The sequence below is a fragment of the Leucoraja erinacea genome, chromosome 3, assembly GCF_028641065.1.
Source record: "Leucoraja erinacea ecotype New England chromosome 3, Leri_hhj_1, whole genome shotgun sequence".
NCBI classification, from domain to species: domain Eukaryota; kingdom Metazoa; phylum Chordata; class Chondrichthyes; order Rajiformes; family Rajidae; genus Leucoraja; species Leucoraja erinaceus.
Window position 1 is genome coordinate 99,224,123 of NC_073379.1, and position 25,030 is coordinate 99,249,152.

Below are 25,030 nucleotides of genomic sequence, written 5' to 3' on the forward strand. Positions count from 1 at the left end.
CGCCATGTAAAGGCCCAGCTTCACTTTCCTTGAGTAAAAGAGTTCAAAAGATTCAGGAGCCTCTGATAGGGGAAACAAATCACTCCACCTCAGTCTTAAATAGCCAACTTTTTATTTGTCAACAATAAATCTAGTTCTGGATTGACACACGAGGAAACATCCCCTGGACATCCACCCTACTGAAGCCCCATTGAACTGGAGCTATTTTGATAAATATACTTAATAATTGCTGGAGCAAATTAGAATGAATTTAGAGGTGACTACATGGTGAGGGTGACATAATGTGGGGAGGCATGGTGAATACCCTCTTGCCATATATTTGATTTGTCAAAGTCCCTATGATTTTGAGCTAGGGAAATTTAATGCAAAAATAAAAAGTGTATGTTTCAGCTATGTACAGTAGTTATATATAGCTTGTTCAACTTACCTCATAAAACAAGTTGCATATTTCAGGTATCAGTCTCATATACCTTTTCTGAACTGTTTCCAATATATTTATGTCCTTGTTTAATAATAGCTTCCGTATAGCTGTACACAGTACCCTGGACATCCCCACTGCACTCAATAGAAATTAGCTTCACTGATTTCACAGTGTGATATTGGGACATGAGTTAATGCACAGCTAAACTATAATCATTATTATTTCTTGGGATTATGTGGCAGAAGCAATGGGATGGTTATTACAATGATACCTGAATCCTTTTTGTAGCTTGGGGAAGACTTGCTTTGTCTTTACAGTGGCCGATTTCTTTGTAATCGGAAGCTGCAGATAAATATATAGTGGCTGCAGCTTCGCCACTGTTACTCGGCTGTTACACTGACATTAGAGTGACATTAGCTGTCCCTGTTGTCCTCAGCTGCTGTCTTTGGGTGTCCCTTTTAATACAGGTACTTGTTATGCCTCTGTTCTTGGGAGTTTCAATAGGGTATTCCCATATTTCTGACAATGATATAGCTAAATATTGCAATTATTATTATATGTATTATATAAAATATTGTGACTGTACTGAATCTTTGATTTATTATGGGGAGGCCCACTCAACGGCCACAATAGATTTCACAATTCTACAAGCCTGAGAGGCAGTTAATACTATTAACGGCGAGGATATTTTTAATAATTGATACCGCTGTGGCTAGCTTCAATTGGGACAAGAACAGCTGTTTATCCAGTATCATTCCTCAGAGAGAGGGATGGACTTGTACCTGTTTGTACAACTGTTATTTGTTTGTACAAATCAAAATAAAGTGCTTGCAAATATGGAGGATATTATTCAGGACTTGAAGTAGACCATATTAAATATACTTGAGTGTGGATCAGGTAAATATAATGATGCGATATGTTTACCTGATCTACATTCAAGTATATATTCAAGTATACTCCGGACGTGGCGGCGCTGTTGAACGGCTACGGCTCGCCTGCAGTCCATCTGTTTTTACTTTTTTGTTGTTGTTTTTTTTGTCTTGTTTAGTTAAAAATTTTGGTTATTAGGTTGTGTTATGTGGGGGGGGGGGGGGGCTGAAACATGGTTTTCTGTCTCTCCCTTTGGGGGAATGCGACTCTTCCTGTTCTATCCCCCCCCCTTCTCTGCCTCCGTCTGCGCTGAGGCCTAATGGCGGAGCTGGCGGCCTCCAACCTGCGACCAACATCGAGGCTCCGGAGACAGAGCCAGCCAGGACTCGCCAACACGAGGCTGGCCGTCTTCGAGCTGTGGCGGCGTTCGGGCGCTCCAGTGGCAGCGGCACGACTCGGGGCTGGGACGGCGCTCCGGTGAGGGTGTCCCGGCGCAGGGCTGAGATGTGCTCCGGTGGCAGCGGCACGACTCGGGGCTGGGATGACGCTCCGGTGAGGGCAGCCCGGCGCGGGGCTGAGACGGTGCTCCGGTAGCTGAGGCGGCATTCTGGTGGCTGCAACCTGAATCCGGGGCTCGGCCGCGGGCCAGTGGACGACATCGTCGGGAGCTCGCAGGTCACAGGCTGGTGCCTGTTTTCCGGAGCTCCCGCGGCAACAACTGCATCCGCTGGACTGGAGGGCGGCAGCTTCGACCGCCCGGGGCCGCGGAGCTTGAACCGGCCCGTTCGCGGAGCTCGGTGGGCCGCGGGACTGACTTACCATCGCCCGGTGGGGTAACAACATATCGCCTCAGTGCAGAGGGAGAATGAGGAGGGAAGAGACAGTAACCCTAAGATTTTTGCCTCCATCACAGTGAGGAGGTGTCTGGTGAACTCACTGTGGTGGATGTTAATTTGTGTTTATTGTGTGTTTTGTTGTTTATTATTATTATTGTTATTATTATTATATGTATGGCTGCAGGCAACGACATTTTGTTCAGACCGAAAAGTCTGAATGACAAATAAAGGATCTAAGTCTAAGTCTATATATAACAGATTCTGCCAGTGTAGTGCCTGGAAGGAGCTTAAACCTGAAAGTGGATCACAATCAGTGATGTAGTGGTATAACAGCTAGTTAGCACTGTTTCACAACTCCAAATACCCATTGCTGTCCGTTTGGTGTTTGCATGTTCTCCTCTAATATTGTAGATTCTCCATAGGTGCTTTGGTTTACTCTCACATTCAAAGGACACAGAGATAAATTGATTAGCCACAATAATTTCCCCCTAATGTCGGAGAAGAGCAGGATAATTGGGGATGTGGATTTGATGGGGATATGTGAGGGAACAATTAATTAGCGTAGATTGTTTTTAATGGTTTGCATAAACAAAGTGACCGAGGAGACTGTTTTCATGCTGTATGATTCTATGACAATTCAATCCCAAATGTTCATATCCCTCCTCTTCCATTCATCCATATCCGTATACTTTAGAAAGATTGCATAGTGTGTAATAAAAATAGATCAACTTGATTGTAGAGCTCCACTTCTGTTGCCTCCGCCTGCGAGCCTTTTTCTATGGGAAGGAGTCCTCACTGCCCAGCGACGACCCCTTTTGTCTCCAATACTCCACCTCCTCAAATTACCCCTGCTGCCTTCTACCCTCTCTGGACCTTTTTGTTTCCAAGTGCCAGCACAACATCAACCGTCTTGACTTCCCTTACCCTCTCCAATCTCATCCACTCTGAATGCTCAGCAACAATCCTAACATTGTTGTTAAACCTACCGACAAGGTTGGTGCTGTTGTAGTCTGGCAGGCTGACCTTTACCATGCTGAGGCCAGGCGCCAGTTCTCAGACATCTCGTTATACCTACCCCTTGGCCATGACCCCACAGACAAGATGAGGCTTTTGTTCAGGTAAATATATTTCCTCCCGTGATGTCATAGACGGATCCGTCACCCATCTGTCCTCTGTGCCCTGTAGTTTAGTTTAGTTCAGTTTAGAGATACAGTGTGGAAACAGGCCCTTCGGCTCACTGAGTCCATGCTGGACAGCAATCCCCGTACACTAACACTATACGACACACCAGGACCAATTTACAGTCTTTATCAAAGTCAATTAACCTACAAACCTGTATGTCTTTGGAGTGTGCGAGGAAACCAGAGCACCTGCGGTACAAACTCCGTACTGCCAACACCCGTAGTCAGGATCGGATCCGGGCTTCTGCTGCCCTAAGGCAACAATTCTACCGCTGCACCACCATGCTATCCGTTCTGTAGTTTTGCTCTCACTCCATCCGCCCCCAGTTGAAACAAGAATAGTGTCCCTGATCCTCATCTTTCACCGGATCAGCCGTCACATCCAACACTTTATTCTCCAACATTTTCCGTTGCCTACAATGTGATCCTACAACCAATCACATCTTCATAATATGACCCCTTAACGCCTTCTGCAGAGACCGCTCCTTCCCTAACTCCTTGGTTCACTCCTCCTTTCCATCCAAACCATCTGTTCCCCATGTACTTTCCCCTGCAAATGCAACAGATGTAAAACTTGTCCCTATACCTTCTCCCTCACCTTTATCCAGGGGTCAAGGAAAGAGCATTCACGTCGCGGCCGTGTTTCCACCAATCTTTCCACCACCACGCACAAGAAGCACAAGAAGCGCAAGACAGACACCATTCTATGCAGATTTGGTTCTGCTTTGGCTGAACAACTTCTAATCTTATGATGTGGACTCAATAAGAAGAACCTTTATCCAGGGACCCCCACCTTCCAGGTGAAACAGAGGCTTCCGTGCACCTCTTCATACTTCATCTACTGTATCTGGTATTCCTGATGTGGCCTCCTGTACATCGATTAGATCAAGCGTAGACCCGGCAACCATTTTACCGAACACTTGCACTCAGTCCATCAAGGCCTACCAAATTTAATGGTTATTAACCATTTTACGTCCCCTTCCCATACTGACCTTTCTGTCCTGAGTCTCCTCCATTGCAGAGTGAGGCCACATGCAAACTGGAGGAACAGCACATCATATTCCGCATGGGTAACTTACAACCCAATGGTGTGAACATTGAGTTCTCTGATTTTAGGTAACCTCTAACAACCCTCATCCTCCCTTTTCTTTTCCACAGACCCTTTTTGCCCCCCTCCCCGCCCTTTCCTGTGCCTCACCTGGACTTAGTTATTTCTCCCCTCCCCCTCCATTCCTTTCTCTAGCTTCACAATTCGCAACTCTTTAATCCTATTGTCTCACACCTTTTTTTCATCTCTGACCTTTGTCCAACCATCTGCCTATCACAAACATCCCTCACCTGGGTTCACCTACCTTACCATGCTTTATCCTGCACTTCTCACCCCCTCATATCCCCCCAAAACAGTCTCAAGAAGGGTCCCGATCAGAAATGTCATCTATCCGTGTTCTCTGGGGATGTTGTGTGACCCGCTGAGTAACTCCAACACTTTGTCTCTCATGTTTGTATACCAGCAACTGCATTTCCTTGTTTCTACTACTTGTGTCGCTGATGTTTGACTCCACACCAACCAATGTTGTTGAGTCTTAACTATCTCCTCAGGGACAATTAGGAACTAATTATGTGCCTGTGTTTTCAATGCCATCCACCTCTCAAGAATGAATTTTAAAAAAGATGATTGAAGTCTGCCCTACAATCTCCTAATTCTTGTTTCAGTCTACTGTTGTCTATTAATTTAATATTTTTATTGGTGTCTGACCTTTGTGCTGTTAAATTAGCTGATTGTAAATGAGCCAAAGTGAATCACTGTCACTATGTCACCTTTCACTTTATATCCCAATGATTTTATTTTAATTTCTGCTAGCTCAAAAGTGAGTCGCAAATCTTAATAGATACTTTGTTGCATTTTAATGTAATCTTTGTCATTTATAATGATTTTCTCCTCACCCCTCCAATCTGAACTATCGCCACAATACAGATCCTATCAGTGATCAAAAGAATCTGTGAGTATATCATAAAAATAAATTTCTATGATAAATATCTCACTTTGTCAAACTATTCAAGGGTAACAAACACACTATCAATGGCATTTGACCTCATATAATCAGTGGAACGAGAAATTAGCTTGTTAATTTTGTATCATAGTTTAACATTAATATTTATATATATGAGAAGGGTCCCAAATTGAAATGAATGGCACCAAAATATTATGGAGCTGACTGAGAAATAAACAGTGTTACAAGTTTTATTTTTCTGGTTCGAAATTTGACTGTAATTTTTCCTTTCTGATCTTGACATTAATAAATTCTTGAGAGTTTATTGTCCACTTCTCAAGTACTGTCTCTGATAATTAGTTGTGACATGATAATACGTATTGTGAACAAAAATCCTTCCAAAAGGATGCATTTCCTTTCAGAACCACTGATTTCATTTCATTTTCCTTTATCTCCAAACTGTCTAGATAACTGTTTTCCCAGTGTGACCATGGAAACCACTAAGAGGCATGAACCTGATAAATTCTGTCACTTCAGATGACAATTAAAGTAAAGTATCATCTTAATACTATTCTTGCAATTTAAAGCCTAATCTACCCTGGAATTAACCATTTTTAATCCTTACATTAAATAAAATTAAACCAGCAAAGATTTAATTGTATGAGATTAAATTAATTCCTGATCCCTTGAATTTTTAGTTTACCATCATAGTTCTAACATGATCTTTGCTGCGTTTCTGTATTATCATGGATATGAATATAAATCAACATCACATCCAGAGAATAGAACCAAATTTATAAACAAATATTAAGATAACTGCATTTGTTGCCCACATGAGCATTGTTCACTTGGTCCAGCACCGGCAAGATCAATAAAAGATAATGTGTTGGCAACGTTTCAGGTCGGGACCCTTATTCAGACTGATTGCAGTGTGGGGGGGGGGGGGGGGGATCTGAACGAGAGGTGGGGGCAGGACAAACCCAGACAGGTTATAGGTGGATGCACGTAAGGGAGTAGGGGCTTAGACTGGCAGATTGTTGGCCAAAGGCCAAAGATGAAAAGGCGAAATGTGTGAAATACGGAGATAAGAGTGGAAGATGTGCAAAATGTGAAGCCAGAAGAAGGAATGTAGGGGGAAGGGGGTGGGGTAAAAGGGAAAAATATGTGTATCTTGATAGGGCACAGGGAAAAAAAGTGTACAAAAATGAGATAGTAGGAAGGGTGGGGGTTGTTTGTAGGTTAGTTATAGGCCACCTAAGGGGAATATGAGGTGCTTTTACTCCAATTTGCATAAGGCCCCGTCTCTTCCATGTGCCCCACCTGGATGCTCATCATTTCTCCCATTCCCCTTCCCTCTCCACCTACATTCTTTCTTTTGGCTTTACATTTCTCACCTTTCCTATACCTTATCTCACATGTTCTCACCTCTGCCCTTTATCCAACCATTTGCCAAACATAACCCACTTACCTGTATCCATCTATAATTTGCCAGGCTTTGTTCCGTCCCATCTCTCTGCCATCTTTCTCCTCCCCACTACGATCAGCCTGAAGAAGGGTCAAGACCCAAAACATCCCCTATCTAGGCTCACCAGAGAATGCTGCCTGACCCATCGAGTTATTCCAAATCTTTGTGTCTTTTTTTGGTAAATCATCACCTGCAGTTTCTTGTGTTTCTGAGTTTCTTGTCATGAGAACTTGGCCATGTTAAAATAACTTACCTATTGCCTGTTTTATGCACTTTGTTGAATAATATACCATGTCTCCCAAAGGCAACTTGAAATTATTCAACTACATATATTCATTCATGTTTGTGGTTACCATTAAACTCTAGGCTATGCTTTAGCCTTCATGTACACTGCTGCTGGAATGGAGCTGGAGCCTGGTGGGAAAGGGTGATCAGCAATTGTAGAGGCACAGCAGTGCATTGCCTCACTCTAGGGTGGAGAGAGAGAGAGCAGATAGAAAGTTGGGGTTGTTGGCTGGGGAATGGCGAGCCAAGGATTCAGAATGAAAGTAATTACGTGAACAGTCGGGAAACCCTAGAGAGGCAGGGATACAGATGTCAAGGTGGGAGGGGGTGAAAGGGTCAAGGAAAAAAGGTTTGATTGTGAGCCTGTGCCCATGCACCTGTAGTTGTGTGGAAACATAGAACTAAAGTGAATGGGCGATCAATGGTCAACATGGATTCAGTGGGCCGAAGTGCCGATTTCCATGCTGTATCTCTAAAATAAACAAAAATAACTCTCCAACCTCCTCGTGGAGATATTTTTCTGAAAGATAACTTTTTAAAGCAAAATTTTACTGGAAAGAAACTAAAGAAATAAATTATATTCTTAGCTATATTCTAATACATATTTCCCCATGTTGTCAGTATCTCCCTTGTTGCAATTAGATCTTCTATTGTACCAGAAGTAACACTTCATATAGAGACTTATTAATGTTTTAGGCTTCAGACATAATTGTCAAGGTTGTATTCATTGCCTCACCCTAAATTGTCTTAGCCTTGAAAATCTGCTGGCAGCAACTTAGGCTAATATTTAGTTATAGTCATTCAACACAGTAACAGGCCCTTCGGCCCAACTCATCCATGCGGACCAAGATGCCCCATTTTAGCTAGTCCCATTTGCCCATATTTCTCATTATCCTCTTCTAAAACATCATCATAAATTTCAGTGAACAATAGAACATAGAACAGTACACCACAAGAACAGGCCCTTTGGCCCACAATATCTGTACTGAACATGATGCCAAGACGATCACATCTTCCTGCACATAACCCATATCCCTCCATTCCCTGCATATCCATATGTCTTTCCACAGGTCTTTTACATGCCACTAACGTATCTGTTTCAACCAAGACCTCTGGCAGCATGTTCCGGCACTCACCACCCACTGAGTAAAAACCTTGCCCTGTACATCTCCTTTAAACTTTGTCCCTCTCACCTTAAAGCTATGTCTTTGAGTATTTGATTTATCTATCCTGGGAGAAAGGTTCTGACTGTATCCTATCTATGCCTTTCATAATTTAATATACTTCAATCGGGATTTACTTCGATTCTGAAGATCTTTCCCAGACCCAGCACACTGATGCAATTATAAAGAAAGCCCATCAACATCTCCACTTCCTGAGAAGATTGCAGAGATTCGGTATGTCAGAGAGGATTCTCTTGAACTTCCACAGTTGTACAGTAGAGAGCATATTGGCTGGTTGCATCATGGCCTGGTTTGGCAACTTGAAATGGCCCAGGAATGAAGAAGATTGCAAAAAGTTGTGAACACTGCCCACTCCATCACGGATTTTGACCTTCCCAACATCGAATGGATTTGCTGGAGACGCTGCCTCAAAAAAGCAGCCAGCATCATCAGAGACCCATACCACCCTGACCGTACACTCATTTCACCCCTGCCATTGGGAAGATGGTACAGGAGCCAGCCAACTGTAACGTCCAGGTTCACTAACAGCTTCCCTACAGTCATCAGGCTATTTAACACTACATCCTCCAAATAAGCTCAGAACTACACAGACTATTATTGTTATTATTGCACTATTATTGTTTGTTTTTTATGTGTATGTATGCGTGCATGTGTATATGTATGTGTATATATATATACTGTGAATATATATATATGTGTGTGTGTGTGTGTGTGTGAGTATGTGTGTATATATACACAGACACTGAACCTTTTTTTCTTGTCCATTATATTGTTTTCAGTGTAATATGTTTACATATTCTGTTGCGCTGCTGCAAGAATTTCATTGTTCTATCTGGGACATATGACAATAAAACATTCTTGGGTCTCCCCACAATGTCCGGCATTCCAGAGAAAACAATCAAACAATCCAGGTCTGCCCAACCTCCCCCTGTAGCTAATGTTCCCTAATCCAGGCATCAATCTGGTAAGTAACAGAGGGAAAATGTGGAGATGTACACAATTTAAAAAATGCAAAAAATAGATTACAGCTCAAATGTCAGCCAATTTAATTTGAAGTTAATAATCCCCACCCAAAAAGGAAACACATTCAAAGGAAACATCGCAAACACACCTCTGCAGTAAATAATGGCTCAAATCATGATAGTATTCTCCAAAATTCAATCAATACAATTCATCTTCTTGATTTAAAGACATTCATGGTAAAGAGAAGTAGAAATTAGATTTAATGGAAAACCATGTAATTCTCGCGAGATGTCCCCAAGGCTGTTTGTCAAGTTTTTCTTGTTCATGTACTAAAATGAACGAACGTCTCATGATCCAAAAAGCATGGATTTGGATTTTGTTTATGCTGAATTAAAAAATTTGAGGAATCAATGCTAAACTATTGATTAGATATTTTGTAGATAGCTTTTTAGTTAACACTCTAGGAATAAGGTAATATCATACTGTCAAAGGGCGGTACGGTGGCGCAGCGGTAGAGTTGCTGCCTTACAGCGCCAAAGACCCAGGTTCGATCCCAGGCGGGTGAGGTCTGGACGGTTTGTACGTTCTCCCCGTGATCTGCTAGGGATTTCTCCGAGATCTTCAGTTTCTTCCCACCCAACAAAGACGTACAGGTTTGTAGGTTAATTGGCTAGGTATAAAATGTAAATTGTCCCTAGTGTGAGGGGCAGTGTTAATGTGCGGGGATTACTGGTCTGCGCGGACTCGGTGGACTGAAGGGCCCGTTTGCGCGCTGTATCGCTAAACTAATCTAAACTAAACGGTAAATGACAAGTTGAGGAAACCAAGTGGAGTTCTGTGCCAACCCACAGATATCTTTGTGGTCACAGATAAAGAAACCATTTGATTTGTTAGGAAAGGTATGAATGGAGGCAACTGATACATAATTGACATAAGTGAAAAATAGATCTGAAGTTTAGAGCCACAGTGTGCCAATGATTGTGTTTGACCATGGTGTTTCCAATGCTCAAGTTGATTAAATTAAACTTGATTGGGAAGTGGATACTAACCCAATGGTGGTGTTAGAATAACTATGCATTGGAAGAATTTATCAAGAAGGGGAAATAAATAGACAAAATGGAACAATCAAGTCTAGCATTTAATAGCAGGGTGGTGACAGAAATGTGGAAATGTCAAGGACAGTGGAATATAAAATTGAATGGGTACAAGAATGGCCATGGGCAATAGATGGTACAAATACTAGACTGGATAGTAGAACTTTAGAGATGCTGGGTGGCTCACGCGTCAGCACCGACCAACAATCACCCATGCACTAGTTCTGTTTTTTCAGTTTTGCATCTTTCACACGCGAGGTAATTTACAGAGGCCAATTAACCTACAAATCTGCACATATTTGGAATGGGTGGGAACTGGAACACCTGGAGGAAACCCAAGCGGTCACAGGGAGAACATACAAACTCTGTATAGTCAGTATCCGTAGTCAGGATCGAACCTGGGTCTCTGGCTCTGAAAGGCAGCAACTCTACCGCTGTGCCATTGTGCTGCCCCTACAAGGCATTGGGAAGCCAAACAAGGGCAGGACCTTCACAGTGAATGGTTGGGGTGTGGGAAATGTTGTAGAGTAGAAGAATTCAGGGGTAAAGATGTATTGTTCCCTGAAAGTGGTATTCCAGATAGATTGAGTGGTAATGAAGGCTTTTGGCAGGTTGGCCTCATCTGTAAAGGAATTGAGTATAGAAATTGGGACATATGTTACAGATGCACAACACATTAATATGGCTGTATTTGGGTATTATCTTCATTTTGGTTACCCTGCTATAGAAAAAATGCCAATAAGCTGGAAAGATGGCAAAGGAAATGAACAGATTTTGCCAGGATTTGAGGGCCTGAGAGGTTGGGCAAACTGGGATTTTATTCCCTGTTGTGCAGGAGACAGAGGGGGTGATCTTCGCTACCTGCATATAATCATGAGGGGAATAGATAGGCTGAGTGCACAGTGTCATTTTTCCAGGGTTGGGGGATCAAGAACTAGACAGGATAGGTTTAAGGTAGAAGAGAAGGATTTAATACAAACCTGAGAGGTAACCTTTTTTACACAGAATAGAATAGAATAGAATATAGAATAGTTTCTTTATTGTCATTGTAACATGAACCATGTACAACGAAATTTAAAAATGTCAGCCAGTCAGTGCACCATTCAAACATTTCTAAAAGCTAACGATACATACAAGGTAAAATATTAAAAGATAAACAACTAAAATAAATATCACGAAAACAGCACGCATAAACACCCAACCCTCCGTCCTTCTGTCGATTTCACAGTGTACCACAGTCCCTTAGTATGTCTCGCCCCTGCGTTCCTTGGCAGCTACATTTAGTGCTTTTATAGCAGTGGGGTAAAAACTGTTTTCAGTTTCAGCAGAGGGTCGTGGGTGCAGAGGTAGTTGGGCTAGGTACAATAACAACATTTAAAATATATTTGGACAGGTACATGGATAGGGAAGGTTTAGAGGGGTTTTCTTGGATGGGGTATATTGGTCAGCATGGATACGTTGGGCCTGCTCGCCTGTTTCCATGCTGTATGACTATGGCTCTAAATTGAATGAAGAGCAGAGGCAATATATGCAGGATAGGTGAAATTGAGGAGAGATTTGGGAAGAAAACAAGAGAGAAGTGATGACCATGTATAAGGACTCTTTTTTTAGAAACAAGCACTTAAGAGAACTATCTGCTGTTAATATCTGTAGTTAAGTTGAATATATTGATCATTTGTATTTAAAAGAACAGAAATCTAAAATCACTTTTCTCACATGATTCATCTTAATTTAATATGGCATATAATGTGGTCGTGTTTTCAATAATCTAACTAGATCTCTTCACGACATGCCCATTTCCTGGTCTTTGAATACTAGACCGCAAGAGAATAAAATGCAAAATCATCAACGATCTGGAGGCAAGAGACTTGGATGGGTGAATATTACTGTCCATTTTGATTATTGGTCAAACCAGTAAACTCGGTATTATGTATTAAATCCTGAATCAGGAGGTGAAACACAATATTTTGGAGTATGCTCTATACCACTTCCAAAGTTTAATTGAGTTATATGAAAATGGTTGACTGCTTGTCCAAATTACGTATATAACAGCAGGCTAGCAAGATCCGCCATCAGACATTTCAATCATTGAAAAAAAACTGAGAGTAACTCCAAGACAAAGAATACTCATTTAGAGCTGAAGAATATTTGCTGACTTCAGATAGGATAAGTAAGGAGAGCATGTGCTAGTTTTCATTCATGGGTCAGTGATGGAGAATGTAAGCAGCTTCAAGTCACAAGGCATTAATATATTGGATGAACTATCCATAGATGTAATCATGAAAATGCCCAGAACCTTTAATTTTTCAGATGACCATCTCTACTTTCTCAAAAACATAAAGAGATTAGGCATGTAACGGAATATGCCGACATACTTCCACAGATGCACTGTAGAAAGTCTCCTGACTGGTTGCCTATTGGCTGGGTACAGCATTTCCAATGCAAGAGGTTGTAGAGAGTGATAGACTCAGCCCAGTTCATCACAGACACAGCACTCCCCATCATCAAAAGTATGAGGTGCTGTCTCAACAGGCAGCATCTATCATCAAGGATCCCCATCATCCAAGCCCTGCTGTCCTCTCGCTGTAACGTTTGTGCAGGAGATACAGAAGCATGAAGTACCACACCACCTGATTCAATACTTTCCTAGATCTATCAAGTTCTTGAACCAACCTGCACAACCCTAATCCTACCTCTGCCACAGAAGGTCTGGTCAAGAAGGCTCACCAGCGTCTCTTCTTCCTGAGGAGACTAAAGAAGGTCCATCTGTCTCCTCAGATTCAGGTGAACTTCAACCGCTGCATCATCGAGAGCATCCTTACCAACCGTATCACAGTATGGTATGGCAACTGCTCTGTCTCTGACCGGAAAGCACTCCAGAGGGTGGTGAAAATTGCCAATGTATCACCGGTTCATTTTTTTTCCCTAATGTTTTGCACCAATGATTTTTTTGCACAGTCTTCCTTTTATTGTCTTGCTGAATTTATGTCTCATTTATTTAAAATTTTCGTTATTGTGTGTTGGCTGCATCTATGTGCTTGGCTGCATCTATGTGCAAGCAATATCTTATAATAATAATAATAATAATAAATTTATTTATATAGCACATTTATAGTCAATTTTCATTGACCCCAAAGTGCTTTACATAATTTAAAAATCAGTTCCATACAAAGCATAAAGATGGGTTAACAAAATAATAAAATGCATAAACAGGACACAACATGTAACATAAACATGCACTTGTAAGTCACCATACTTGTGTATGACAATAAATGTGATTTGAACATTCAAGTCAGTCTACCGGAAAAACAGGTCAACCTCGATCCCAAGGGATTACCTGAGAAGCATGTCCATATTGGGAAAGTAAGGAGGAAAGAAAATACAGAGATATTTGAAATGTCTTACTCCATCAACAACATTTTTTCCAAACAGCTGTATCACTAGAAACTAGATTCAAGAGGTGATTCTGAAGTCAGTAAAAAGAGCAATGGTCATGATCAACAAAATAAAACTGAGATGAATTAGAATCCTAAATGATTCATAAATTGACTCCATGTGCTAATTAAAGACACATTTCAGTGCGTACAGGAAGCTGAAGGGTGTTTTAGCTTTCAATGTGGAAATATTATTTATGCATAGTGAATCCCATGAGTGAAATAATTTATGAGATTCAGTTTGAAATCTATTGATATGTGATCAGCAGAGCAGTGTTAAGTATGCAAAAATAAGATAAACTTATCAGATGATGCATCTGGTTATTGTTTAAAATCTGGTTACTGTTTAAAAATGACAATGGTTGAGATTTTATTCGAAATGGAGTGTTTGGCATCATTAGTGAGACATAATAAAATGAATGTGCTAATGATCAAAAAAGTACGACAGAAAGTCACTGCCAACTTCTCTATTCCTTTGAAAATTGATAGTGACTATGGTTAAATAGATAGATTATTTGAATTAAATTCATTTAGCTGGAAATTATCACTTAGAACAATTTAAGATAGGTAATCAACGCAAATTAAATAACATGCTTCCCTTTGTAGGGAACAGAGTGTTAGTTATTGATGTTGCATTTAATTTTGAACATAACAATTTGAGCCATGTGAACGAAAGATTGGAATATCTGAAAAATCTATTTTACAATGGAGACATTAAATGCACCACTAGATGAATTAACAAACATAGGAAGTTCACAAGTGATAGGAGCAGAATTACACCATTCGGCCCATCAATTCTACTCTGCCATTCAATCGTGGATGATCTATCTTTCCCTCCTAAAATCATTCTCCTACCCCATCTTTCCCTCTTAGCCCCATTCTACTGTCTTCTCCCCATAACTACTGAAACCCTAATCTTATATGGATAGCCTCTAGTTATGTTTTTTCACCAAAAATGTAAATCTTCTTTCTGGTCTCCACACTGTAGTAATGTGGGCGTTTTGGAGAGGGTGTAGAGGATGTTCACCAAGATGTTGCCTATATAATCTACTAGACCAAGTGCAGACCCGTTGGCTAATTTCCATCTCTAGTCCCAGGCAAAGGTAGGTGAAGTGTCTTGCCCAAGGACACAACGACAGTACACACTCCAAGCAGGATTCGAACCGGCCACCTTCAGGTTGCCAGCCGAACACTTAGCCCATTGCGCCATCTGTCGCCATAAACACCCTATCTACTGACGCATAGCCCCCAACTTGCAGTCACACCTAGAGAGGGGGGGAGGGGGGGGGTGGTAGAGAGTGAGGGCAGAGAGAGAAGGGGCAGAGAGAGAGACAGAGACACAGAGAGAGGGGCAAGAGGGAGAGGGGGGTGGAGAGGAGGAGAAGAGGGAGGATTAATATCTCTGTCATTTTTCATCGACTGGAAAAATCTTCAGCACACATGCGGCGGAGGGGGGCTCTGAGCGAGGTGGCCAAAAATGACGGCCGTAGGTGGCGGCGTTCTCTTGGAAATCGCAGCACAATGGCCAAAACCGGTCAAAAACAGACTTTTAGTAATATATAGATAGAAGATAGATAAGGAGAGGTTGGCCAAACTTAGACTGTTTTCTCTGGATCAGTGGAAGGCAACCTGACAGAAATATTTACAGATATCAGAGCCATAGATAGCCTGTTTTCTGATGAAAACGTCAAACACTACAGGGAATAGGTGTAAATGCAGCGTTAGATGCCTGGAAGGTGCTGGGAGAGGAGGTAGGAAAAACAGATATGATAGCAACACTTAAAAATAATAAATTTTTAAAAATCTGGTTTTAGTACAAATACATCATTTGCACTGATAAAGCCAAATGGTATCTCTAATAAACTTTAGAAGATCTGGATAACTGGAGAGCTGATCTGGAGACTTTTTTGTCTGCAGGCCACAGAGTCAAATTACTGCATTTGCATCCCTCAGTGTTAGTTGTGCATGTGAAGTCTTTGAGTCTGCATTTGTAAGCATATCATAAAAGAGTCATATTAGAATAGATGTTGTCGTGGTGTAATATCTCTAAAATAGTGGAAAGAAACCTGCTATGACTATTATATTGATTTATTTGGCTGCTTATTCATGAGCTTCAAACCCAATTCCACATCATTCATGTCCAAGTTTTGAGTAACTCATAATGGGGCAAGAATTTGTTCAGAAGGTTGATGTATCCTAAAAAGTTTTGCACATCCACCATATCCATCATGTTTTACTCTTTGACTTTAGTTGCATTTATCTTCAATCAATCGATCTAATTAACTCATGCAACAGGCTGCATTCAGCAAACCAGGCAGTATCTGTAGAGAAGGAAACAGAACTGATGTTTCAGGTCAATAACGATGATAATTCACCAGAGCAAGAAAAACATTTAAATCAAATGTAGTTTTTTAATCTGCACTGAAGGAGAAGGTGTGGTGAGAATAAAAGAAACGTCTGTTATGGAGTGGAAATTGACTAAATCAGTCAGAAACAGGTGAATTGATCATGGGGAACAAGGACATGGCAGACCAATTGAATAACTACTTTGGTTCCGTCTTCACTAAGGAAGACATAAATAATCTGCCGGAAATAGCAGGGGATGGCGGGTCAAATGAGATGGAGGAACTGAGTGAAATCCAGGTTAGCCGGGAAGTGGTGTTAGGTAAATTGAATGGATTAAAGACCGATAAATCCCCAGGGCCAGATAGGCTGCATCCCAGAGTACCTAAGGAAGTAGCCCCAGAAATAGTGGATGCATTAGTGACAATTTTTCAAAACTCTTTAGATTCTGGAGTAGTTCCTGAGGATTGGAGGGTAGCTAATGTAAAGGGAAGATGCAACGAGACCTGAGTTCGATGGTCCACCAGTCATTGAAAGTAGGCATGCAGGTGCAGCAGGCAGTGAAGAAAGCGAATGGTATGTTAGCATTCATAGCAAAAGGATTTGAGTATAGGAGCAGTTGTACAGGGTCTTGGTGAGACCACACCTGGAGCATTGTGTACAGTTTTGGTCACCAAATCTGAGAAAAGACATTCTAGCCATAGAGGGAGCACAGAGAAGATTCACCAGACTGATTTCTGGGATGTCAGGACTTTCATATGAAGAAAGACTGGATAGACTCGGCTTGTACTTGCTAGAATTTAGAAGATTAAGGGGGGATCTTATAGAATCGTACAAAATTCTTAAGGGGTTGGACAGGCAGGAAGATGCAGAAAGATGATTCCCGATGTTGGGGAAGTCCAGGACAAGGGGGTCACAGTTTAAGGATAAAAGGGAAATCCTTTAGGACCGAGATGAGAAAAAAAATGTTCACACAGAGAGTGGTGAATCTCTGGAACTCTCTGCCACAGAAGGTAGTTGAGGCCAATCCATTGGCTATATTTAAGAGGAAGTTAGATGTGGCCCTTGTGGCTAAAGGGATCAGGGGGTATGGAGAGAAGGCAGGTACAGGATACTGAGTTAGATGATCAGCCATTATCATATTGAATGGCGGTGCAGGCTCGAAGGGCCGAATGGCCTACTCCTGCACCTATTTTCTTTGTTTCTATGTTTCTAAATTGCATGAAAATTGCTATTATTGGCTATAGTATTGAAGAATTGTTAATCACAACTGATCAGCCTGGAGAAAATGTAAAGAGATGGAGAAGAATGAGGACAAAGGAGAACAAAAAAAAAATACTGGAACATTGAAACACAAAACACTGCAGTCAATCGCTGAGAACTGTAATGTGCCTGGTTGGAAGATCAGATGTTATTTCTACGGTTAGATTGGCTTTATTGGAAAATCTCAAGTGGCCAAAGACAAATAAGTCAAATTGCGAGTGGTAGGGTGGACTAAAATGATAGGCAAGTGAAAGTTTCATGTCAACATCGTTAGATGTTTGGCAAACTGATCACAAATCTTCATTTGGCATCTCCAATTGCAGAGACAAACATAGAAGAAAGAATTGAATTCCAGGATAGGGGTGAGATTGACTGATTTTAATATCATAGTAACGTTGTTTAAGTATGGCATCAGATAGCCTTGGTAAATCTGAAGTTAGTGGGCACCACATACCTTTGCTTAACCACTGAAGTGTTGGCTTTTTGGTACTGATTGATTTCAGATTTACCAGCATTCGTGGCACCAATTGGAGACCTTGTGGGCATTAACTTTATGCAGTTTATGAAGGTTAGTTTAGAATCAAGTAGAATGTTGGCAATAACATACTTGCAGCCTGGTTCAGCCTCAATAGATGGCAAGGTGGGTTGATATGATTGGAGTCAGACAGTGCTGGCATACACTAAATATGGTGTTAAATGTGTTTGACTCTAATAGTTTTAGCTCTGAGGCACTACATAGAGAAGTACAGCAAAGGTACAGGCTCTTCAGCTCACAACGTTTGTGCTGTACATGATGCCAAGTTAAACGAACACCTCTGCCTGCATGCAGTTCCTACCCCTCTATTCCCTGCCTATCTATCTATGTGCCTATCTAAAAGCCTCTCAAATACCACTATGGTATCTGGTTCCACCACCACCCCGGTCAACGTGTTCCAGGCACCCACTACTTGGCTGTGGATTCCAAGCCAACTCTAGAAAAAGAGTCTTGCCTCGAAACGCCATCCATTCCTTCTCTCCAGAGATGCTGGCTGGCCCGCCAAGTTACTCCAGCATTTTGTGTCTAGCTAGAGTCTGTGGCCGCTGGGTTCAGAAGAATTTATGTTGCATTACAACTTTTATATATTTTTTCACGTACCAAAAAATTCAGCATGTTCAAATGTTACACATGGTAAACTTAAAGTCAACAGGGCATCATATTATTTTGGATGGCAACTCTGAAATATCCCAAGGTGCACATTGACTTGGGACCCATCCATTTCCATGTCCTCTTTTATGCAGACTTTCTACTCGTTTGAATTGCTCGATATCTTGTGTAGGAAGGAACTGCAGATGCTGGATTACATCGAAGATAGACACAAAACGCTGGAGGAACTCAGCAGGACAGGCAGCATCTCTGCACAGAAGGAATGGGTGACGTTTCGGGTCGAGACCCTTCTTCAGTCTGTCCTGCTGAGTTACTCCAGCATTTTGTGTCCATCTTCGGTTTAAACCAGCATCTGCAGTTCCTTCCTACACACTACAGTGGAGGGCAGCGAGAGGCAGCTGCTGTTGCTGCTGCCGTGTTACTGCTGCTGCCACTGCTGTTGCTTTTAGCCACTATTGCTGCAAGTGCCACTGTTGTTGCTGCTATTGCCACCGTTGTTGCCAAAGATTATAATCTTTGGTTGTTGCTGCTACTGTCACTGTTGTTGCTGCTACTGTCACTGTTGTTGCTGCTACTGTCACTGTTGTTGCTGCCACTATTGCTGCTACTGCTACTATTGCTGCTGCCGCTGTTGCTGCTACTGTTGCTTTTGCTGCCGCTGTTGCTGCTACTGTTGCTTTTGCTGCCGCTGTTGCTTTTGCTGCCACTGTTGCTTTTGCTGCCACTGTTGCTTCTGCTGCCACTGTTGTTGTCTTTGGTTGTTGCTGTCACTATTGCAGCCGCTGCCCGGGGCCCGTGCTTGTCAGCCCATCTCCCGTCATGCCCCTCCCGGCCTCCCTCCCTCCCTCCCTCCCGCCCCTCGGTGTGCGGCTGACGTCACCGCCAGTCAGCTCCCGGCCTCAAGTGTGAACGCGAGTCATGGCGCTGGTGTCTGCCGGCAGGGAGATAGTGGACGCCAAATAAAACTGTTTGTCGGCAGCCAAACTGACGGGGCGAACGAGAGACGGGGGCAAAAAGAAAGGTGGAAGTAGAAGGGGAACCCCCCGAGACAAGACAGTAACACTCAAGGAGAACAAAAAAACATAACACGCACCGGGTGAGAAATCTTCCTTCCTTCCTCCTCGTCTCCTCTCCTCTCCTCTCCGTCCGTGTCGGCGGCAGCGGCAGCGGCGCGCGGAGTGAACGTTGGCGGCGGCGGCGGCAGCGGCGCGCGGAGTGAGTGACCGTTGGCGGCGGCGGCGGCATCGCAGGCTCTGGGCTGACGTTCGGCCGCCCGTGGGAGCGGCGCGAGCGGGCAGTTCGAAAGGGGGAAGGCGCTGGGTCTCTCTCTCGCGCGTCCGCGCACATTCCATCAGCGGCTGCAGGCGCTGTGCTGCCACTGTTGCTGCAGCGGGCGGGCGGGCGAGCGAGGGGGCGAGCGAGCGAGCCACTGGACGGACGGGGCAGGCAGGCAGGCAGGCGACCCTGGCAGCGCGCTAGGCCCAGGCCCAGGCCTGCAAATGGATGTACAGAGAAGCCGTCAGTCCCGCTGGCCGAGCCACAGGCGCTTTGTTGTTCACCCAAGGCCCAGCGCTCAACCGTCCTGAGATGAGGACAAGCCGTGCTACAAGACTGTAGTAGGCACTCGGAGAAAATTATTGTTTTTCCTTCTTTTGGAGATTTTCTCCTCCCCACGTCTCTCTTTGTCTGGCATGTTCACTCCCCAGAACTAAGTTAATCCGTGCTGTTTTACATGTTCAATGACGACCGAGTATGGGGTCCAGTGTTTCCCGGCAAAACACACTATTTACGCGAGACGGTAATGGTGGAAATGACATTACAATACGGTCATGGGGTTTGATTAACAAGATTGTCTTTTAGTTCAACGTTTATGCTATGAGTAACAGTAGGAGTCCACATGGTGATCCCACTCATTTTAAAAACGAAAGCTAGACAGTCAAAATCGATTGAATGCAGGAAAGAACAACATTTTGTTTTCAAATTAATTTTAATTGCTGTATGACAGGTCCATTCCCAATCGATATCGGCGACCTGGTTTTTGCCTGCCAGTAATAACTATGTCGCAGTGTTCGGTCCATATTTATATGTGATTTGGATAACGCTAGTTTTTAGCGATCGTAAAGGGATTGCTCAATACTTGTATTTCTTTTCCTGCAGAAACGTGGGGCACGCATTTGGCGACTAAGCAGAAGTACAAGTGTGGGCCGATAGGTTTTATTTCGGATCGGGATCTTGGCAGTTTAAGCTTGTGAAGATTCTCATCTGATACTTAAATCTGCAAATGGAGGGTCACGGTGACGAGGACAGCGTCAGTAACAGTAGTGGAGACTCAAGGTATTGAAAGCTTTCTCATGACTTTACGCAACAGAACTTAAGTTATTGCGTTGCAAGAGTGCTAACACATTTAAGTGGCATTTCCTGGTGGATTCTGCATATAAAAATTGGAATGTATTTCCCCCCACCCCCCGGGTCCAATAATTTCAGCCGTCTACTACAGATTCTACAATAATATTAAAAGTGAGATTCTAGTGTTAAAGCTTACAAGAGATTCAATCGTCAAAATGAGTCCCTGACTACATTCTATCTCTCCCGCTCACTCCCCTGACATCAGTCTGTAGAAGGGTCTCGACCCAAAACATCACCATTCCTTCTCTCCAGAGATAATAATAATAATAATAATAATAATACATTTTATTTATGGGCGCCTTTCAAGAGTCTCAAGGACACCTTACAAAAATTTAGCAGGTAGAGGAAAAACATGTAAGGGGAATGAAATAAATGAAATAAATAGTAGAGACATGACTAGTACACAGAATTCAATACAAAACACAATATGAGGTAATTAATGCACAGATGAAAAGGGAGGGGGACGTGGGGCTAAGGATAGGCAGAGGTGAAGAGATGGGTCTTGAGGCGGGACTGGAAGATGGTGAGGGACAGGGAATTGCGGTTCAGTTGGGGGAGGGAGTTCCAGAGCCTGGGAGCTGCCCTGGAGAAGGCTCTGTCCCCAAAACTGCGGAGGTTGGACTTGTGGATGGAGCGGAGACCGGCTGATGTGGATCTGAGGGACCGTGAGGGTTGGTAGGGGGAGAGGAGGTCAGTGAGATATGGGGGGGGGCAGATGGTGGAGGGCTTGGTAGGTGAGGATCAGGATTTTGTAGTTGATCCGGTGGGAGATGGGAAGCCAGTGAAGTTTGTTTGAGGACTGGAATGATGTGATGCCAGGATTTGGTGTGGGTGATGAGTCGGGCGGCTGCGTTCTGGACCAGTTGTAGTCGGTTGATGTAGGTGGAGCTGATGCCAAGGAGAAGTGAGTTGCAGTAGTCCAGTCGGGAGGAGATGAAGGCATGGATGAGTCTTTCAGCAATGGGAGGTGTGAGAGAGGTACTGCATATCCCGCTGAGTTACTCCAGCACTTGTGTCGACCTTCAAAACGAGAAAGTTCCAAATATTTTGTGTTCAAGGTAGAAATAGCCTCATGGGTGGTACTAGACAAGTAGACAGTCTGGGAAATTAATCTAGAGATACAAGTTTAAATTCTGCCAAGCCAATAGAGTAACTTAAAATAAAATAATTAAATGGAACATACATTTCCATGGAATGGAACAGTACAGCACAAGAACACGCCCTTTGGTCCACAATGTCTGTGCCAAACATGTTGCCAGGATCATCACTTATCTACAGTGCCCTCCATAATGTTTGGAACAAAGACCCATCATTTATTTATTTGCCTCTGTACTCCACAATTTGAGATTTGTAATGGAAAAAGCACGTGGTTAAAGTGCACACTGTCAGATTTTATTAAAGTCCATTTTTATACATTTTGGTTTCACCATGTGGATATTACAGCTGTGTTTATACATAGTCCCCCCATTTCAGGGCACCATAATGTTTTGGACACATGGCTTCACAGTTTGTAGTTGCTTAGGTGTGTTTAAAATGCCTCCTTAATGCAGATATAAAAGAGCTCTCAGCACTGAGTCTTCTCCAGTCTTTCCATCACCTTTGGAAACTTTTATTGCTGTTAACATGAGGACCAAAGTGGTGTCACTGAAAGTCAAAGAAACTGTTAGAGACATCAGCCAAACCTTTGGCTTACCAAAATCAACTGTTTGGAACATCTTTAAGAAAAAAGAGAAAACTGGTGAGCTTACTAATCGCAAAGGGACAGGCAGGCCAAGGAAGACCTCCACAGCTGACGACAAAATAATTCTCTCTATAATAAAGAAAAATCCCCTGTCTGTCAGAACAGAAACACTCTTCAGGAGTCAGGTGTGGATTTGTCAATGACCACTGTCCACAGAAGATTTCATGAACAGAAATACAGAGGCTACACTGCAAGATGCAAACCATTGGTTAGCCACAAAAATAGGATGGCCAGGTTACAGTTTGCCAAGAAGTACTTAAAAGAGCAACTATAGTTCTGGAAAAAGGTCTTGCGGACAGATGAGACGAAGATTAACTTAAATCGGAGTGATAGCAAGAGCAAAGTATGGAAGAAGAAGGAACTGCCCAAGGTCCAAAGCATACAACCTCATCTGAAACACGTTGGTGAGGGTGTTATGGCGTGGCATGTATGGCTGCTGAAGGTACTGGCTCACTTATCATCATTGATGATACAACTGCTGATGGTAGTAGCATAATGAATTTTGAAGTGTATAGACACATCCCGTCTGCTCAAGTTCAAACAAATGCTTCAAAACTCATTCACCAGCGGTTCATTCTACAGCAAGACAATGATCCCAAACATACTGCTTAAGCAACAAAGGAGTTTTTCAAAGCTAAAAAATGGTAAATTCTTGAGTGGCCAAGTCATTCACCCGATCTGAACCCAATTGCGCATGACTATTATATGCTGAAGAGGAAACTGAAGGGGTCTAGCCCTCAAAACAAGCATAAGATAAAGATGGCAGCAATACAGGCTTGGCAGAGCATCACCAGAGAAGACACCCAGCAACCGGTGATGTTCACGAATCACAGACTTGAAGCTGTCATTGCATGCAAAGGATATGCAACAAAAAACTAAAGAAGACTACTTTCATTTACATTACACTACTGTGTCCCAAACATTATGGTGCCCTGAAATGGGGGGGGGGGGGGGGGGGGGGGGGGGGGGGAACTATGTATAAACCCTGCTGTAATTTCTACATGGTGAAACCAAAATGTATAAAAATGGCTTTTATTAAAATCTGATAATGTGCACTTTAACCACATGTTATTTTCTCTATTACAAATCTCAAATTGTGGAGTACAATGGCAAATAAATAAATTATGTGCCTTTGTCCCAAACATTATGGAGGGCACTGTACATATGCCCATATCCCTCCATTTCCTGCATATCCATATGCCTATCTAAAAGTATTTTAAATGCCACTAAATGTACCTGGTTCAACCATTACCGCCATCAGCATGTTCCATGTACTCACCACCTGTGTAAAAAAAACTTGCCATGCTCACCTGTAAACTTTGTCCCCCTCACCTTGAAGTTATGCTCTCTACTGTTTGAGTTTCCCATCCTGGGAAAAAGATTCTTACTGTCTACCCTATTTATGTCTTTCATAATTTGATATACTTCTATTGGATGTCTCCGTAACCTCTACTGTTCCGTAGAAAACAATCTAAGTCTGTCTAGCCTCTCCCTGTAGCTAATGCCCGCTAATCCAGGCATCATTCAGGCCTGCCACATTTCCTGATTGCGAAGTACTTTAAATCCCCTTCCCATTCCCACACTGACCTTTCTGTCCTGGGCCGCCTCCATTGTCAGAGTGAGGCCAAACACATATTGGAGGAACAGCACGTCATACTTTGCTTGAGTAGCTTACAACCCAGAGGTGTGAATATAGATTTCTCGAACTTCAATTAACCCCTGCATCCCCTCTCTCTCCATCCTTCCCCCTTCCTAGTCGTCGTGCTAGTTTCTCTGTCTGTTTAACTCATTATTACCAGCCCCACAGCTAACAATGGACCATTGTGGGTTCCACCTTTCCATGATCATTGTTGCCTTTTGCACATCTTTCATTCATTTGTTCTCTTTACCTTCTATACCTCTCATTTCCCTTTCCCCAGACTCTCATTTTGAAGAAGGGTCTCAACCCATTCCTTTTCTCCAGAGATGCTGACCGACCTGCTGATTTACTCCAGCTTTTTGTGTTTATCATTATTCTGGTAAACCACCTTTGTATCCTTTCCAAGAAATGCAGATAATACTCCAAATGTGGCCTCACCATAGTCCCATAAAGCTGCATCACGATTTCCAGACTCTTGTCCTCAATGCAATGACCTATGAAACCAAGTATACCATATACCTTATTTACTATTGTAACTATCTGTGTTGCCACACTCGGAGTTATGGATTTACATCCCAAGATCCCTCTACATCATTGTTGTAGTGGCCAGAGGATCTGGGGTGACGCAGGAACTGAAGGAAATCCACATTGGGCAGGAAATGGTGTTGGATATACTGATGGGACTGAAGGCTGATAAATCCCCAGGGCCTGATGGTCTGCATCCCACGGTACTTAAGGAAGTGGCTCTGGAAATTGTGGATGCATTGGTG

The 25,030-nt window shown here is 42.8% G+C and overlaps 1 protein-coding gene across 6 annotated transcripts in view; it reads left to right on the forward strand.

The window, feature by feature from the left end:
• Positions 1-19,331: 19,331 nt before the first annotated feature.
• Positions 19,332-25,030, forward strand: part of chd1 (chromodomain helicase DNA binding protein 1) — a 142,507-nt gene continuing 136,808 nt past the window's right edge. For 2 of the 6 annotated variants that reach the window (XM_055633271.1, XM_055633276.1), the window contains exons 1-2: positions 19,332-19,570; positions 20,632-20,808. In XM_055633271.1, coding sequence (XP_055489246.1) covers positions 20,756-20,808 — 53 coding nt within the window. In that variant the 5' untranslated portion in view covers positions 19,332-19,570; positions 20,632-20,755. Of the gene's footprint in view, positions 19,690-19,934; positions 20,091-20,144; positions 20,273-20,631; positions 20,809-25,030 lie in introns of those variants that run through there. The other 4 variants (XM_055633274.1, XM_055633272.1, XM_055633275.1 and 1 more) reach the window with 4 other exon arrangements.